This window comes from Heptranchias perlo, chromosome 39, assembly GCF_035084215.1.
Source record: "Heptranchias perlo isolate sHepPer1 chromosome 39, sHepPer1.hap1, whole genome shotgun sequence".
Taxonomy (NCBI): Eukaryota; Metazoa; Chordata; class Chondrichthyes; order Hexanchiformes; family Hexanchidae; genus Heptranchias; species Heptranchias perlo.
The window spans coordinates 1430906-1446022 of NC_090363.1; the positions used below are offsets into that span (position 1 = coordinate 1430906).

The 15117-nt window shown below is 51.2% G+C and overlaps 1 protein-coding gene across 1 annotated transcript; it reads left to right on the forward strand.

Moving 5' to 3' along the window:
- Positions 1–14664, forward strand: LOC137305043 (large ribosomal subunit protein uL18A-like). The gene is made up of 6 exons (XM_067973810.1): positions 1–127; positions 4685–4819; positions 10157–10359; positions 10939–11116; positions 14004–14095; positions 14482–14664. The coding sequence occupies exons 1-6, from the start codon at positions 89–91 to the stop codon at positions 14576–14578; spliced, it is 744 nt and encodes a 247-aa protein (XP_067829911.1). The 5' UTR covers positions 1–88; the 3' UTR covers positions 14579–14664.
- Positions 14665–15117: the final 453 nt, after the last annotated feature.

The following is a 15117-nucleotide window of genomic DNA, read 5'->3' on the forward strand; positions in this document are numbered from 1 at the left end:
TTACTCCTCAGAGGGTAAGACTGACTACTTCGCTCGCAAGCGACTTGTGGTTCAAGATAAGAACAAGTACAACACCCCCAAATACCGAATGATTGTACGGATCTCAAACCGGGATATAGTTTGCCAGGTAAGAGGAGAGACCGGAATTCCACTCAATGGCCATAGTTTTGTTGTGAATATTGGGTCTCGTGTTATTCCCAGGGGGGTTCACCGAGGCTGTTGGACAGAGTGGGGCTCGTACCCAGGACACAGGCTGTGACCTTCGCAGAAACACTCGGATGATGCGGTGGATTTGACCCTGCCCTTCCACCCCTGGGACCTGGGTTCAAATCCAGGCAGATTTGGAAGTCCCCCCCCCCTCCCTCTCTGTCCAACGTGAAGTGAGGTTCGGAGTGGAGAGGGGTCTCGAGCAGGTTCTGTGTCCGTAATCTCGCTCTGAGAAAAGGAGTCTTGCCACGGTGCTGGGAGCGGGACTGAGGCAGATGGTTGGGGCAGAGTGGAGGGGAGCTTTACCCTGTTTCTGGCTGTGCTGTGCCTGCCCTGGGAGGACCTGGTACCTGAAATGGGAAGAACCACATTCATCTCAAAGTGTACAAAAATTTAAATCAAATGAACAGTCGCGCAAAGTGATTTCCACATAATTTGTGATAAAAGTCACTGAATCTCACCGAATGAGGATGGAATTTGACTGACTGACTGACTGTGATCCTGAGACCCTGTCTGGGGGGGAGAAAGAGTGGTTTAATGGGGGGAGGGGGGAGAGAAGGGAGGTTTAATGGGGGGAGGGGGGAGAGAGAGAAGGGAGGTTTAATGGGGGGGGGCGAGAGAGAGAAGGGAGGTTTAATGGGGGGGGCGAGAGAGAGAAGGGAGGTTTAATGGGGGGGGGCGAGAGAGAGAAGGGAGGTTTAACGGGGGGCGGAGAGGAGGAGGAGGGGGATATGGGAGAAGAGAGGCTTACTGGGGTGGGTGGGGGAGCAGTGATGAGGTGTCAGGATCATTCAGCCCTTCAAATTTCGCTGAGGACTGGAATGCTGCTTCTATTACAGATTTGTCTAAGTAACAGGAAACAGAGAGTAGTGGTGAACGGTTGTTTTTCGGACTGGAGGGAGGTGTACAGTGGTGTTCCCCAGGGGTCAGTGCTGGGACCACGGCTTTTCTTGATATATATTAATGACTTGGACTTGGGTGTACAGGGCACAATCTCAAAATTTGCAGATGACACAAAACTTGAAAGTGTAGTGAACAGTGAGGAGGATAGTGATAGACTTCAAGAGGATATAGACAGGCTGGTGGAATGGGCGGACACGTGGCAGATGAAATTTAACACAGAGAAATGCGAGTTGATAATTTTCGGTAGGAAGAACGAGGAGAGGCAATATAAACTAGAGGGCACAATTCTAAAAGAGTACAGGAACAGAGAGATTTGGGGGTATATGTGCACAAATCGTTGAAGGTGGCAGGGCAGGTTGAGAAAGCGGTTAAAAAAGCACACGGGATCCTGGGCTTTATAAATAGAGGCAGAGAGTACAAAAGCAAGGAAGTTATGATGAACCTTTATAAAACACTGGTTCGGCCACAACTGGAGTATTGTGTCCAGTTCTGGGCACCGCACTTTAGGAGAGATGTGAAGGCCTTAAAGAGGGTGCAGAAGAGATTTACTAGGATGATTCCAGGGGATGAGGGACTTCAGTTACATGGATAGACTGGAGAAGCTGGGTTGTTCTCCTTGGAACAGAGAAGGTTGAGAGGAGATTTGATCGAGGTTCAAAATCATGAAGGGTCTGGACAGAGTAGATAGAGAGAAACTGTTCCCATTGGTGGAAGAGTCAAGAAGCAGATTTAAGGTGATTGGCAAAAGAGCCAAAAGTTACATGGGGAAAAACTTTTTTACACAGCCAGTGGTCAGAATCTGGAATGCACTGCCCGAGGGGGTGGTGGAGGCAGATTCAATCATGGCCTTCAAAAGGGAACTGGATAAGTACTTGAAGGGAAAAAAAATTGCAGGGCTACCGGGATAGGGCGGGGGAGTGGGACTGGCTGGATTGGTTTTGCGTCGAGCCGGCACGGACTCGATGGGCCGAATGGCCTCCTTTTCCGTGCTGTAATCTTTCTATGATTCTATTTCCTGTGCTTTTAAGCTGTTCTAAAGTTATTTTCATCCACTTCCATGGTACAAAATTGAAAAGTATCAAGAAAAACTTCACATGTTTGGGAATAACGAGGCAGTGGAGGCAAACCCATTGGGAATAGTGAAGATGCTGTTGGATTACGTAATAGATTAAAAACTGCACTTGTGCACACCCTGCCAACTGTTACTGTGATGAATGGCACATTTCTACTGGGAACTGTCTATATAAATCACCCTGCAATTACAGATTGCACCGGGTAAAACTTAGGCATTGCTTTCTGAGACAGCTAAAAACAAGAAACAATTTTAGGGAAAGATTTAGTGAGATACAACTGTTGCATTCTGACCATAAAGGGACTCTGATAGACCTGTGCCCACAGCAGAAAGTTGGAATATTCAGCATTCGGAAAGCTGGGAAGTGACTCGCTTTCGTACATATAAAACAATGTCACATGAAAAAGCTCAAAGCAAGAATAGATCGTTTTGAGAATGGAAGGGTGGGAGGAGGCTCGTGTGGAGTATAAACACCAGCATAGACCAGTTGGGCCGAACGGCCTGAGCTGTAAACTTCCATATAACTCTTGCCAGTGGCTGTGCTACAGCGCCAACAGTGGTGGAAGGGTGTAATTACAGCGTGACGATGACATAGACAGTTACCATTAGAAAGGTGTTTATAAAGGAAATGTAAACCTAAGAACAAGTGTGTGTGGCATTGAAATGGAGGCTGAATTACGTCAGCTGCTCTGGTCCGATTATTCCCGGTCCTGTAACCCAGCCTCGCCTGAAGACTTTACTTGGTCTTTATTCTCCGTGTGCATCACCACAGGAGATTGGCTAACAGTGGCTGGGACCTCCAGCCACACTGCCTTCATTGGCCAGCTGTCGATGGTCAGACTCTGACGCTTCAGGCCAGTCTTCCCCTCCCCATCCTCTTTCACAGAGTATTTTGCTGTGTTCAGACTTTTTCATGTGCATTTTAATATCCGGGCCCCTCTTCCCCCTCTAGTTGAGTAACCTGGTCCATTGTGTGTTCCGTGCGCAGTCGCTGTCAGCTGTGGCTCAGTGGGTAGTGCACTCGCTTCAGAGACAAGACTGTCGTGGGCTCGAGTCTCACTTCAGGCACAAGCACAAAATGTGGGCCGACGCTCCCCAGTGCAGTGCCGAGGGAGCTGCTGCTCTGTCGGAGGCTCGGTGCCGAGGGAGTGCTGCTCTGTCGGAGGCTCGGTGCTGAGGGAGCTGCTGCTCTGTCGGAGGCTCGGTGCTGAGGGAGCTGCTGCTCTGTCGGAGGCTCGGTGCTGAGGGAGCTGCTGCTCTGTCGGAGGCTCGGTGCTGAGGGAGCTGCTGCTCTGTCGGAGGCTCGGTGTCGGGGGAGTGCTGCATTGTCGGAGGCTCGGTGTCGGGGGAGTGCTGCTCTGTCGGAGGCTCGGTGCCGAGGGAGTGCTGCTCTGTCGGAGGCTCGGTGCTGAGGGAGTGCTGCTCTGTCGGAGGCTCGGTGCTGAGGGAGTGCTGCACTGTCGGAGGCTCGGTGCCGGGGGAGTGCTGCACTGTCGGAGGCTCGGTGCCGGGGGAGTGCTGCACTGTCGGAGGCTCGGTGCCGGGGGAGTGCTGCACTGTCGGAGGCTCGGTGCCGAGGGAGTGCTGCACTGTCGGAGGCTCGGTGCCGAGGGAGCTGCTGCTCTGTCGGAGGCTCGGTGTCGAGGGAGTGCTGCTCTGTCGGAGGCTCAGTGTCGAGGGAGTGCTGCACTGTCGGAGGCTCAGTGTCGAGGGAGTGCTGCACTGTCGGAGGCTCAGTGTCGAGGGAGTGCTGCACTGTCGGAGGCTCGGTGCTGAGGGTGTGCTGCTCTGTCGGAGGCTCAGTGTCGGGGGAGCTGCTGCTCTGTCGGAGGCTCGGTGCCGAGGGAGTGCTGCTCTGTCGGAGGCTCGGTGCTGAGGGAGTGCTGCTCTGTCGGAGGCTCGGTGCCGGGGGAGCCCTGCTGCTCTGTCGGAGGCTCAGTGTCGGGGGAGCTGCTGCTCTGTCGGAGGCTCGGTGCCGAGGGAGTGCTGCTCTGTCGGAGGCTCAGTGCCGAGGGAGTGCTGCTCTGTCGGAGGCTCGGTGCCGAGGGAGTGCTGCTCTGTCGGAGGCTCGGTGCCGAGGGAGTGCTGCTCTGTCGGAGGCTCGGTGCCGAGGGAGTGCTGCTCTGTCGGAGGCTCGGTGCCGGGGGAGCCCTGCTGCTCTGTCGGAGGCTCGGTGCCGGGGGAGCCCTGCTGCTCTGTCGGAGGCTCGGTGCCGAGGGAGTGCTGCTCTGTCGGAGGCTCGGTGCCGAGGGAGTGCTGCTCTGTCGGAGGCTCGGTGCCGAGGGAGTGCTGCTCTGTCGGAGGCTCGGTGCCGAGGGAGTGCTGCTCTGTCGGAGGCTCGGTGCTGAGGGAGCCCTGCTGCTCTGTCTTTGTTTTACACTGTTTACGAGTTTGCCCAGGAAGATCTGACTGTCCCTGTGCTTTGCCTCCTGTTTTCTGGTTGTGTGCTTTGTCTTTTTTGATATAAAATGTGATCCAGTTCATTTTTTCTTTTGTTTGCAGGTAGCGTTCGCCAAAATTGAGGGAGACATGATAGTGTGTGCTGCATACTCTCATGAGCTCCCCAGATATGGCGTGAAAGTCGGGCTGACCAACTACGCGGCAGCATACTGCACCGGCCTCCTGCTTGCCCGTCGGGTAAGGACACGTTTGACCTTCGAACCACGGTCTCCCTGAGCAGTGACCGGACCCTCCGGCTGTACAACTGATGTTACTGTCACACTGCATGTTTAAGCCGGCTACGTGTAAGTCCAGTTATAAACTGGACCTGGTGCTGGAGTAAAGCAGACTACCGTTTCCATTTAATTATTAATTAGTTATTGATTCTCAGGGGATGGACATCACTGGCAGGACTGGCATTTGTTGCCCCCTGAGAAGGTGGTGGTGAACCGCTGCAGTCCATGTGGTGAAGGTTCTCCCACAGGGCTGTTAGGGAGGGAGTTCCAGGATGCTGGCCCAGCGACGATGAAGGAAGGGCGATATATTTGCACGATATGTGTGTATGGGAGGGGGTGATGCTCCCGTGTTGGTGTTTCATTCTGCACCGGCCCGGTGTCTGCTTGCGTTCTGACTCCATGGTGAGGCTGCGTTCACACTGTCTACAACCAAACTGCGGTGTGTTTGCACTTGGGGTTCGGGCGTGAAGCCAAATTGAAGGTGCCGTCAGATAGGAACAGGAGTCGGCCATTCAGCCCCTCGTGCCTGCTCCACCATTTGATAAGATCATGGCTGATCTGTGATCTAACTCCATATACCTGCCTTTGGCCCATATCCCTTAATACCTCTAGTTGCCAAAAAGCTATCTATCTCAGATTTAAATTTAGTAATTGAGCTAGTATCAATTGCCGTTTGCGGAAGAGTGTTCCAAACTTCTACAACCCTTTGTGTGTATAAATGTTTTCTAATCTTGCTCCTGAAAAGTCTGGCTCTAATTTTTAGACACTGCCCCCTACTCCTAGAATCCCCAACCAGCGGAAATAGTTTCTCTCTATCCACCCTATCCGCTCCCCTTAATATCTTATAAACTTCGATCAGATCACCCCTTAACCTTCGAAACTCCAGAGAATACAACCCCAATTTGTGTAATCTCTCCTCGTAACTTAACCCTTGAAGTCCGGGTATCATTCTAGTAAACCTACGCTGCACTCCCTCCAAGGCCAATATGTCCTTCCGAAGGTGCGGTGCCCAGAACTGCTCACAGTACTCCAGGTGTGGTCTAACCAGGGTTTTGTATAGCTGCAGCATAACATCTGCCCCCTTGTACTCTAGTCCTCTAGATATAAAGGCCAACATTCCATTTGCCTTCTTGATTATTTTCTGCACCTGTTCATGACACTTCAATGATCGATGGACCTGAACCCCTAAGTCCCTTTGGACATCCACTGTTTTTAACTTTTTACCATTTAGAAAGTACCCTGTTCTATCCTTTTTTGATCCAAAGTGGATGACCTCACATTTGTCTACATTGAATTCCATTTGCCACAGTTTTGCCCATTCACCTAATCTATCAATATCGCTTTGTAATTTTATGTTTTCATCTACACTGCTTACAATGCCACCAATCTTTGTGTCATCGGCAAACTTAGATATGAGACTTTCTATGCCTTCATCTAAGTCGTTAATAAATATTGTGAATAATTGAGGCCCCAAGACAGATCCCTGCGGGACTCCACTAGTCACATCTTGCCAATGTGAGTACCTTCCCATTATCCCTACTCTCTGTCGCCTTTCGCTCAGCCAACTTCCTAACCAAGTCTGTACTTTTCCCTCGATTCCATGGGCTTCTATCTTAGCTAACAGTCTCTCATGTGGGACCTTATCAAATGCCTTCTGGAAGTCCATATAAATAACATCCATTGACATTCCCCTGTCCACTACTTTAGTCACCTCTTCAAAAAAATTCAATCAGGTTTGTCAGGCACGACCTACCTTTCACAAATCCATGCTGGCTCTCTCTGCTTAACTGAAAATTCTCAGTGTTCAGTCACCCTATCCTTAATTATAGACTCCAGCAATTTCCCCACAACAGATGTTAGGCTAACTGGTCTATAATTCCCTGGTTTCCCTCTCTCTCCTTTCTTAAAAAGCGGAGTGACATGTACAATTTTCCAATCTAGAGGGACAGTTCCTGAATCCACAATGTGCTCACCTACTTCCTTTAAAACCCTGGGATGGAAACCATCTGGTCCTGGTGATTTGTCACTCTTTAGTGCTATTATTTTCTTCATTACTGTTGCTTTACTTATGTTAATTTTATCGAGTCCCTGTCCCCGATTCAATATTAGTTTTCTTGGGATTTCCGGCATGCTATCCTCTTTTTCTACTGTAAATACTGACGCAAAGTAATTGTTCAACATGTCCGCCATTTCCCCATTGTCAATGACAGTATCCCCACTTTCAGTTTTTAAGGGGCCAACATTGCTCCTGACCACCCTCTTTTTCCTAATATAACTATCAAAGTTCTTTGTATTGGTTTGGATATCCCTTGCGAGTTTCTTTTCATACTCTCTTTTTGTAGCTCTTACCATCTGTTTTGTGACCCTTTGTTGATCTTTGTATCTTTCCCATTCGCCAGGATCTGTGCCATTTTTTACCTGCCCCAGCACATTACTCTCAGGTTTCCGATGTGCAGCGTGTGGTGTTATTTTAATGTGAAAAGCATTCTAGCCCATCTACACTATGGACCTTCAATAATGAACAGGGTGGGAGGGAGAGCACACCCTACTAAATGGAGGGGGGGTTGTGTTGGGGCACCTGGGGGGGAGGGGGAATAGTGGCACCTGGGGTTGGGTGTATGGTTGGGGAGGTAGTGTGTTGGGGCACCTGTGGGGTGGTGTGGGTATCCTGGGTGGGTATATGGTGTGTTGGTGCAGTTCGGGGCAGGGGTGTATGGTGGGGGCGGTAGTGTGTCGGGGTACCCTGGGTGGGGGTGCGTTGGAACGGAGGTGGGAGTGTAGGGCACCTTTTGGGGGGGAGGGGAGGGGAGAGGACAGGACATATTGGGAGGGAGATGGGGGTGCAGGGGCACCTGGCGGGGGCATTGGGAGGGAGATGGGGGTGTTGGGGCACAGGGAAGGTGGGGGCACCTGGCTGGGGGGAGGAGGCATTGGGGGTTGTATTGGGAGGGGGAGGGGGCATTGGGGGTTGTATTGGGAGGGAGGTGGGGGAGGGTGTATTGGGAGGGAGGTGGGGGAGGGTGTATTGGGAGGGAGGTGGGGGAGGGTGTATTGGGAGGGAGGTGGGGGAGGGTGTATTGGGAGGGAGGTGGGGGAGGGTGTATTGGGAGGGAGGTGGGGGAGGGTGTATTGGGAGGGAGGTGGGGGAGGGTGTATTGGGAGGGAGGTGGGGGAGGGTGCATTGGGAGGGAGGTGGGGGAGGGTGCATTGGGAGGGAGGTGGGGGAGGGTGCATTGGGAGGGAGGTGGGGGAGGGTGCATTGGGAGGGAGGTGGGGGAGGGTGCATTGGGAGGGAGGTGGGGGAGGGTGCATTGGGAGGGAGGTGGGGGAGGGTGCATTGGGAGGGAGGTGGGGGAGGGTGCATTGGGAGGGAGGTGGGGGAGGGTGCATTGGGAGGGAGGTGGGGGAGGGTGCATTGGGAGGGAGGTGGGGGAGGGTGCATTGGGAGGGAGGTGGGGGAGGGTGCATTGGGAGGGAGGTGGGGGAGGGGGCATTGGGAGGGAGGTGGGGGAGGGGGCATTGGGAGGGAGGTGGGGGAGGGGGCATTGGGAGGGAGGTGGGGGAGGGGGCATTGGGTGGGAGGGGCATTGGGAGGGAGGTGGGGGAGGGGGCATTGGGAGGGAAGTGGGGGAGGGGGGTGTATTGGGAGGGAGGTGGCATTGGGGGGTGTATTGGGAGGGAGGTGGGGGGAGGGGGCATTGGGAGGGAGGTGGGGGGGAGGGTGTATTGGGGGGGAGGGGGCATTGGGAGGGAGGTGGGGGGGAGGGGGCATTGGGAGGGAGTGGGGGGAGGGGGCATTGGGGGGTGCATTGGGAGGGAGGTGGGGGAGGGTGCATTGGGAGGGAGGTGGGGGGAGGGGGTATTGGGGGGAGGGGGCATTGGGAGGGAGTGGGGGGAGGGGGCATTGGGGGGTGTATTGGGGGGGGAGGGTGCATTGGGAGGGAGGTGGGGGAGGGTGCATTGGGAGGGAGGTGGGGGGAGGGGGCATTGGGGGGTGTATTGGGAGGGAGGTGGGGGAGGGTGCATTGGGAGAGAGGTGGGGGGACGGGGCATTGGGGGGTGTATTGGGGGGGAGGGTGCATTGGGAGGGAGGTGGGGGGAGGGGGCATTGGGGGGTGTATTGGGAGGGAGGTGGGGGAGGGTGCATTGGGAGGGAGGTGGGGGGAGGGGGCATTGGGGGGTGTATTGGGAGGGAGGTGGGGGAGGGTGCATTGGGAGGGAGGTGGGGGGACGGGGTATTGGGGGGGAGGGTGCATTGGGAGGGAGGTGGGGGGAGGGGGCATTGGGGGGTGTATTGGGGGGGAGGGGGCATTGGGAGGGAGTGGGGGAGGGGCCATGTGGATGTGGATGACCTCGTACATTATTGTCAACATTTGTAATCCCTAAAAGTGTTTTTAGGATCTTATTAATTACAGGGTGGGGGAAGCTCTCGATGAACTGGGGGTTGCTGGAGGAGAAAACATTTGAAATGGTGAATTTTGCAGCAAGTTGTTGAGCAGTTTAATTTTTTTAATGAGAAATGTAATGTTTATCGAGGAGGGAGGTGTGTTTTCAGTTAGTCCTGCACCTGGGACCTCCCAAGTGGGACTTAGTGGTCTGGCCTCTGAATTAAAACGTTATGTGTTCAAGTCCTACTCCAGGATCTGGACAGATAATCCATGTGACCCGGTACTGAGGGAATGCTCTGCTGTCCTTAAGATGAGCCTTTTAAGAAAGGCCCTGACTGCCCGGGGCTAAAAGGGTTAAATTCTGAGGACAGGTTACACAGACTGGGATTGTATTCCCTCGAGTATAGAAGATTAAGGGGTGATTTAATTGATGTGTTTAAGATGATTAAAGGATTTGATAGGGTCGATAGAGAGAAACTATTTCCTCTGGTGGGGGGAGTCCAGAACAAGGGGACAGAACCTTAAAATTAGAGCCAGGCCGTTGAGGGGTGATGTCAGGAAACATTTCCTCACACAAAGGGGAGTGGGAATCTGGAACTCTCTCCCCCAGTTGAGGCTGCGGGTCAACTGAAAAATTCAAAACTGAGATTGATCGATTTTTTTTGTTGGGTAAGGGGATTAAGGGTTACAGAAAGTGGGTAGATGGAGTGAAGATCCAGATCAGCCATGATCTAATTGAATGGCGGAACAGGCTTGAGGAGCTGAATGGTCTCGTCTCCGACTAAAGACAGGTCTCAGTGCTGTATAAATACAAGTCGTTTTACACCTTGTGTGGCCTTTAAGAAACTTCATTTGTTTTAAAAATTTGAATGTAATGGAGACCTCTTGCTTTCTAACCTTCCCCCCTCCAGCTGCTGAATAAGTTTGGACTGGATAAGCTGTATGAAGGACAGGTGGAGGTGACTGGTGACGAATTCAATGAAGAAAGCATCACTGGGAAGCCTGCGGTCTTCAGCTGTTACCTCGACGCTGGCCTCACCCGGACCACCACAGGAAACAAGGCGTTTGGAGCAATGAAGGGGGCAGTCGATGGGGGGCTCTCCATCCCACACAGGTACAAGGGGACTGAAAACCGTGTAAACATTGATTCCTGACTCCTGTAGTGTAGCGAATCGGTCTCCTGTGGTCATGTACACGAGACGCTGAACCATGCGGTGAATTCGGGTGAAGTGGGTTAGAGACAAGAGGAATAGTTGGAGCCGGGCACGCAGACGTAATTCAGCCTTCGTTTTTAAATCCATATGTTCTGTCCTTATTTCTATTTCCATTATAAAGTGTGCCCAGGTTTAGAATGAAAATTGCCTATGTAAACTTGTCACACTGTAATTACTTCCTCCTGCCAGTGGTGGCGCTGTGTCACCACTAGTGAGTGGGTGTGATCAGAGTGACTAGTTTACATCAGCATCTTCCACTACACACATGGCCATCGGAATTCAGGAATGTAATGTATTACTATATAAAGATATATAAATTAATATCTGAATACAGAGTGCCTTTTAAATTTCTCATTCCTAATAGGACAGGTTTTGGATAGTTAACGAACAGGTTTAACACTCTTGTTCATGTTGGAGCGTTTGGTGATTCCCGGGCCTCTTGTGTTGACCCCTTGTGCTCTTTCCCTCTATTGCGATAGCACTAAGCGTTTCCCAGGTTACGACTCTGAGAGCAAAGAATTCAACGCTGAGCTACATCGCCGCCACATCTTTGGGCTGAATATCGCAGACTACATGCGGCAGCTGATTGAGGAGGACGAGGATATTTACAAGAGACAGTTCTCCCAGTACATCAAGAACGGGATCACCCCAGAAACAGTGAGTGCCCTCGCTCTGTGCAGCGGCCCAGTGCTCTGGGGGCGAATGGTTGAGTTTGTGCAGGGCGATGCTCGGGTGGAGTTTTCAGTGGGTTATTTACTTGCCCGAATGCTTGCAGCTTCTCCGTACTTCTGGGAAAGTGTGACTGACATTGTGGCCCAAATCCTCCTCTCACCTCCTGGTTTTTTCTTCAATTCATTCTCTGGGCCAGGCCAGCACTTACTGTCCCTCCCTAGTGGCCCTGAGATGGTAGTGGTGGGGTGAGTCTGTCGGGTGACATTGTAGTGCTTTGTTACAACTGAGGGGCTTGCTAGGTCCACTTCAGAGGGCAGTTAAGAGTCAACCAAGCTGGTGTGGGAGTGGAGTCATGTATAGGCCCAGGCCAGGACAGTTTCCTTCCCACATTAGTGAACCAGTTGGGTTTTTATGTTCACTTTTACTGATACCAGCTTTTTATTTCCAGATTTGTTTTTGAATACAAATTCTCAAACTATCTTGGTGGGATTTGAACTCACATTCTCTGGACTGTCAGTCCAGGCCTCTGGGTTACTGGTCCAGTAGCAGAATCACTGCACCACTGTTCCTGTGTATGAGCTTTGCCTGATGAGAATGACCGTAGGCTGTCCCGAATTTACTGCCCATTTAATTGTAACAAATGTAAAATGTTGGGTAGCTGGTGGAAGAGGAGGTTCCAGGCCGGTGGGTTGTGTGGCTCATTGAGATGAGGCTGGGGTGAGACCCAGGGACCCACTTTTGGTGATTAGCTTTAGACCATTGTGAGTACTGTGTGTCTGAGCTGAGCAAGTGTTAACCCCCCTTTCTTATTGGGGGAACTGCCACAGTCCTGACTGAACCTGTCTGATAGAGGTGCCTGCAGTGAGGTTTGCTGAATCCCTGGCCTGTGGTTGTTTATGGATCAGTGGGTAACGCTGGTGCGATTAGGTTGATGTAGGGGTTTAACTTTGGGCCTGTCTGATCAGCGAGTCAGAGATTCAATGAGCAGTAAGATGGTCCATTCTCCATGTGCTCTAACTGTTGCCTGTATTTTGAGCCTTGTGATCATTGAATGTGTTGACTGGGTTCTAGGCAGTATTTCCAATGGTCAGTGTGTGAGCTCGCTGTCTGGTTGGGGTATGGTGTTTGGAGCTCTTTTCAGGGCAGATAGATTACCTTATTCTGAAGGTGGACTACAGCTCCTATGTGGTCAGTATTTGAAGGGGAAGAACTTTAACTCAGGCCGTGGATAATTGGCTCTAATGATTACTGTGGACTGATAGTGGGTTAGAGTAATGCCACATTGCTGCTTAACAATCTTGAGTGTGTTGTAGGGATAATGGGGATGTACTCGAGTTGGAAGGAAGTGACTAGTGGTGTCCCACAAGGATCTGTGCTGGGGCCTCAACTATTCACTATATTTATTAATGACTTAGACACCACAGTAGAGAGCCATATATCCAAATTTGCTGATGACACAAAGATTGGTGGAATAGTAAGTGGGGACAGGAGCATAAAATTACAGAGAGACATTGATTGATTAAATGAGTGGGTAAAACTGTGGCAGATGGATTTCAACGCAGGTAAGAGTGAGGTCATCCATTGGACCAAGAAAGAATCGATGTGAGTTTTTAATCAAATGGTGAAAAGCTCGGAACAGTGGAGCTCGAAAGAGTTTTAGGAATCCATGTCCACAGATCACTAAAATGCAGTTGTCAGGTATAAAAAATAATCAAGAAGGCTACTGGAATGTTAACCTTTATAACTGGAGGGCTCGAATATAAAGGGAGGAAGCTCTCCTACAGCTGTACAAAGCCCTGGTCAGACCACATCTGGAGCACTGTGTACAGTTCTAGACACCGCACCTTAGAAAGGATAGATTGGCCCTGGAAGGAGTGCAGTGTAGATTCACCAGAATGTTACCAGGGCTCCAAGGGTTAGATTATGAGGAGAGATTCCATAAACTAGACCTGGAATTGTATTCCCTGGAATATAGAAGGTTAACGGGTGATTTGATTGAGGTTTTTAGGATTTTAAAAGGAATTGATAGGGTAGATAGAGAGGAACTTTTTCTGCTGGTGGGGGAGTCTAGGACAAGGGGACAGAACCTTAAAATCAGAGCCAGGCCATTCAGGAGAGAAGTTAGGAAACATTTCTTCACACAAAGGGTGGGACAAGTGTGGAACTCACTCTAAAAGCAGTCGATGCTCAATTAATAATTTTAAATCTGAGATCGATAGAATTTTGCTGCCGAGAGTATTAAAGGAGATGGAGCCGAGGAGGGAGGATGGAGTTAGGATACAGATCAGCCGTGATCTCATTGAATGGTGGAACAGGCTGGAGGGGCTGAATGGCCTCCTCCTGTCCCTATGGATGGGTCAATATATGGAGTGTGGCAGGTTCATCTATCCACCCGATGGGAGAGTCAGAGTCCGGTCACCTTGCTGGAGAAGAGCTCAGAAAGAAGGGGCCCTTGCTCTCTCAAAGTCTTTTCTCCTGCTTTGAATGGCATTCAGCAAACGTCAGATGTTGTTGCTTCCCATGAGCAGACCCCACCCTGGTCTGTACCCCGGGGGGTCTGCTCGTGTCAGTTTGATGTTTAGGTGTGGGATCTGTACTTGAGTTTTAACAGGGAGCCTTGGGCTATTAGCCTTTGGCTGTTGGTCCTGTGTGATATGGGACATTGCCTTGTGTCTGAGTGAAGACTGGCATTGCTTTGCTGCCATCTGTTCTAATATCCACGTTACTCATGTTGTATTTATTGGGGGGGGGGGGTTATTTGTGACTCGTGTATGCCCCTCCCTTCCATCTCTGTCCTTCCCCAGAAGGAGGCAACACCTTCCATGTTAACTTAATGTGTGGAACTGACCGCTGTTTGTGGGGTTTCCTGCAGATGGAGGGGATTTACAAAACAGCACACCACCAGATCCGTGCCAACCCCATTCACGAGAAGAAACCGAAGGAGAGCGTTGTCAAACCCAAGCGGTGAGTGTTGGCATTCGGTGACTGGGTCAGAGTGGGGGGGGGAGTTTACATTGAGCAAAGTAACGGCCTGCAGCACCAACACGGTTATATCCTGCACGCTGACAACTGGCCTGAATGGATGTACAAAAGGGAACTTGCTGGAGTTTAAACATCCAGCACCTTGCGTTTTGTCCTGTGTAAAGAGTAAATGAGAGTCTGGTGTCCTTTTACTGGCTGACTGCAGTCCAGGGAATGGGTCCCTTTATATACACAGCTTTTGAAGAAAGCTGGATTTTGTTGGGTTATTAATTGGATTTGCCCTTCCCTGGCGCAGGGACCATAGTGATCGATGGCGTGTGCACACAGTGTTCTCTGGGACTCACCCCCTTCCGTTGTTTTCCCCACAGATGGAACCGTGCTAAATTGTCCCTGTCCCAGCGGAAGGATCGTGTCGCTCAGCGAAAGGCCAGCTTCCTGCGGGCACAGGCAAGAGGTGACGAATAAAAGGGCAGTCAGCAAAAAGTGCCTCTCCGTTCAACTAAAAGAACTGATCTGTGACCAACCGGGCAATAAAGGAAGCAAAAAAGACACATCCTGAGTGCTTTGTCTTTCCTTTTTTAAAATCGGTACAGCTTTGTGCAAGAGGTTACGGGGGTGTGCGGAGCTGGAGAACGCAGTGCACGTCCGCTGTCTATACCGTCCACTTCTCACCCCTGGATCAAGTACACCATGGGTTAAATGCAGAGTCAAGCTGCCTCGATTCCTTGGTCAACAATGACTGAACCATGAACCCGAGTGAGAGGTCAGATATTCCCATCAGTTACTGCTGCAGCAATTATTGAGACTAGCAGAGTCCCAGGTCCAGGCAACTTTGACCCTGCACATGTTTTTTGTTTGGGGTCCCAAAAATCTCCCTTTTTTTTTCTTTTCTCCCCCACCCCCCTCCAAACTTCTGAAAAATGGGGTCACCTACCCAACACATTGATGCAGGAATAGAAGTAACGTTACTGGGAGCCCCACTTCTGGGCATTGGGTTGAGTCTT

Coding starts and splice junctions, on each gene's coding strand:
- LOC137305043 (XM_067973810.1), top strand. CDS start 89: ATGATTGTACGGATCTCAAACCGGGATATAGTTTGCCAG. Junction 4,820..10,156: donor GCCTCCTGCTTGCCCGTCGG/GTAAGGACACGT, acceptor TCCCCCCTCCAG/CTGCTGAATAAGTTTGGACT. Junction 10,360..10,938: donor GGGCTCTCCATCCCACACAG/GTACAAGGGGAC, acceptor CTATTGCGATAG/CACTAAGCGTTTCCCAGGTT.